Below are 3,000 nucleotides of genomic sequence, written 5' to 3' on the forward strand. Positions count from 1 at the left end.
GATACACGGCTCAGCACTCAGTATCACACAGGAGAGGATTAGATACACAGCTCAGCAGACAGTATCACACAGGATAGGATTAGATACACGGCTCAGCACTCAGTATCACACAGGAGAGGATTAGATACACGGCTCAGCACTCAGTATCACACAGGATAAGATTAGATACACAGCTCAGCAGACAGTATCACACATGACAGACTTAGATACAGCATCTCAGCAGCCCACGATACATCCTGACCGTGAAGAAGAGAGATGACTCCAGTCCTGCAGAGATGAATCCCTTTATATAGAGCGGTACATCCAGTGACACGACATGGACACATGCTGATAATCGCTTCTGAAATAGAAAAATAGACGCTGCCAACAGTCGCTCTAAAATACAATCTCATTTGATACCAAACTCCGGCAAATGTAATCTGTGTATCTGTTAATTATGTAAATGCAAACACAAAATGCGCATATTTTATGCAAATTTATGGAGAAAAATGTATCACCAGCTGCATCACAATATATAATGGAGCTGCTGACAGCAGACTGGGGAGGAGAAGGGTTAAATAGCGATGCCAGCCCCTAATTACAGGAGCTGACAATGTGCAGCCGACCTGACGGGACCCAGCGCTGCAGACAGTCCTATGCGGCACCATCATTCGGGCCGGGCCGGCGTGCTGAGTTTTTCACAGTTTTTTCTTTAATGCTTAGGGGTAGGATAAATCTTTATCAGATAAGCCTTTTTTGTGCATATAGTGTGACCCGCGGGCCCATTTTTTATGCAGGTAATTGCAGAAAAAGTTGTTTTTCTTCTAAGGAGTCACTGCTCCCAATTACAGTGAAAGGATTGACCGATCCGACTGGCAGAAAGTGGGCAGAGCCACGGTCAGCGCATCTATGGCGGGAAGTAGCTTTATTTGGGGGTGGGCAAAATTGATTGGGGCACAGTTGGAGGGGTATTTGCCCCAAGTCTTGGGGTGGCACTAACGCGCCATCGGGGTATTTAGACTGAGGGCTAAGGCAACGAAACGAATGGGTGAAGATTTGCCTGACCGCGCCAACTGTCAACAGAATTTTGAAAAATTTGAATTTTGAAACATTAGCATGATTGTTTGTTGCAACATTCGTTACCATGGTAGCCAATTATCATTATTGGACCCATTCCCCCAGCCAATTATTATTATTGGACCCATTCCCCAGTCATAAGAACGCTCTCATATTGATATTAAAAACTTCATCCAACTGGAATATTTTTGTATCTAAGGTCAATATACTGCTGTTCACTAATGACGGGACCAGCAGCCATTGACCCGTTAATCGATAGAGGCAAGGAGCAAAGAGTCGATGACGTGATCGATTTAATATTAGGGTGGTTTCGGAGGAAGAAGCCATGTGGAGTGGTTGAGTAAAGGTTGAGGTGGATGGGTTGGGTCTTCATGGATGCATTAACCTGACCCGGGCAATGGCTTTAATGCGTGAGGTATAGGTAAAGCATGGATGCTCTGTGGGAAGAGTGACGGTGGCAGACACTGCAAGACTTTCTGCATCGCTATGAGGTACAACGTTGCCGGCGTATTTCCCACCAAATAGTTAAATTTGTCCTCTCCTAGTAAGGGATTCCAAAACTCTGGATGATCTTGAAGGATCTTCCTCATCTTGAAGTTCAGGGAGGGAGAAAAAAGTAGCAGATAATACAAGCAGAGTTTTTTAGAGACCACGTTGACCTTGGAGCTCCATAACTGCTCCAAAATGACATCCAAAGGGGTTTCCCCCTTCCGGTCCATGATCTTTGGGGATGCCCCATTCCCTAGGAGGATCAGAACAGTTTCTGCACTCAGGAGCTCGCAGGCCAGGTGGAGAGGGGTCTTCCCGTCTGACAGATGGAAGCAGCTGGCCCTATTAATGTAGGAGTTTAGACTTGGCATCTTGTGGGACATCTTAATAATCATGATTAAGATGTCTCGTCTGTCGTAAGTGACAGCCAGTGCCAGGTGGGGGGCTGATGGAGGACAGCAGCAGAACTTGATTCCTGGCACCTTCAGAGCTTCCTCCGGGAAGTGAGACAGCAAATATTGGGCGTAACGCAGGTGATTGTGCACCACGGCATACATCAGGGCATCGGATGGAGAATAGCACCTCATGTTCGCGTCGTCATCCCACTGGAAATATTCCATAGTCCTTATCTCCTCCAGTTTCCATACAGGTTCCTGGTCCCGCACCGCCTGGTAGAACATGTAAGAATAGAATTTGCATTGCTCGTCTTGCAGGCTGACTTGGTTGCTGCACATTGTCTTCTTCTGCCGGTGAAGCCGGAACAAAAAAAGGAAGGGAATATTCGCAGATTTTCTGAAATCCTGGCGGAGACGAAGAGGTGATCTCCCACCGTCATACAGTCACTGCACAGAGACGCAGAGTCTCAAGCCACCATTGCAGCAGGTTCATCTTGTAGCGCAAGCCTTCGGGTGGAGTTAACCCTTAGCACCCTGGCCTCCTTTTTTCCCTTCGCCGCTGCTCCTTTCTTCCAGCTCTCGTGCTATGACATGGGACCCCTGCAGAAAGGCTTGATCAGCAGCAGCAGTAGGATTGAGCATCCAATGCCCCTGTAACCCCTGATAGTAGGAGACCCCTCCTTCCTCTCGCCGCCCCTGCAGCTCCATGCTACATGCACATTGTGTCAATCTGTTTTCTGCTCACCGCCCCGCTCTTACTGCAGTGGTAGGAGCGTTTCACGACTGCTCTGCTTGCAATGCTTGGATGATGGGGGCTGGGTACCCCCATGCATGTATACGGCTTGCACCATGCATTATACGATGGCGCCACCTCTATAGGTGCACCATATGAGCTGAGCAATGGGGTAATGGCTGGACTCCATGGATTGGGGTGTAAGTAATTGGAGAACTGGTTACGCTTGAATCGATGAGATTGGGGACTGGATCAGAATCTGGAAATGATCATTTATAGGGGATAGAACTGTGATGGAGGCAGCTCTGCAGGTGACGTTGGGATCCG

At 48.0% G+C, this 3,000-nt stretch overlaps 1 protein-coding gene across 1 annotated transcript; it reads right to left on the bottom strand.

The window, feature by feature from the left end:
* Nucleotides 1–268: 268 nt before the first annotated feature.
* LOC143809034 (ankyrin repeat domain-containing protein 9-like) lies at nt 269–2,689 on the bottom strand. Its single transcript, XM_077292201.1, has one exon. The coding sequence runs from the start codon at nt 2,277–2,279 to the stop codon at nt 1,437–1,439; it is 843 nt and encodes a 280-aa protein (XP_077148316.1). The 5' UTR covers nt 2,280–2,689; the 3' UTR covers nt 269–1,436.
* Between the last annotated feature and the right edge of the window lie 311 nt (nt 2,690–3,000).

This window comes from Ranitomeya variabilis, chromosome 2 (genome assembly GCF_051348905.1).
Source record: "Ranitomeya variabilis isolate aRanVar5 chromosome 2, aRanVar5.hap1, whole genome shotgun sequence".
NCBI classification, from domain to species: Eukaryota; Metazoa; Chordata; class Amphibia; order Anura; family Dendrobatidae; genus Ranitomeya; species Ranitomeya variabilis.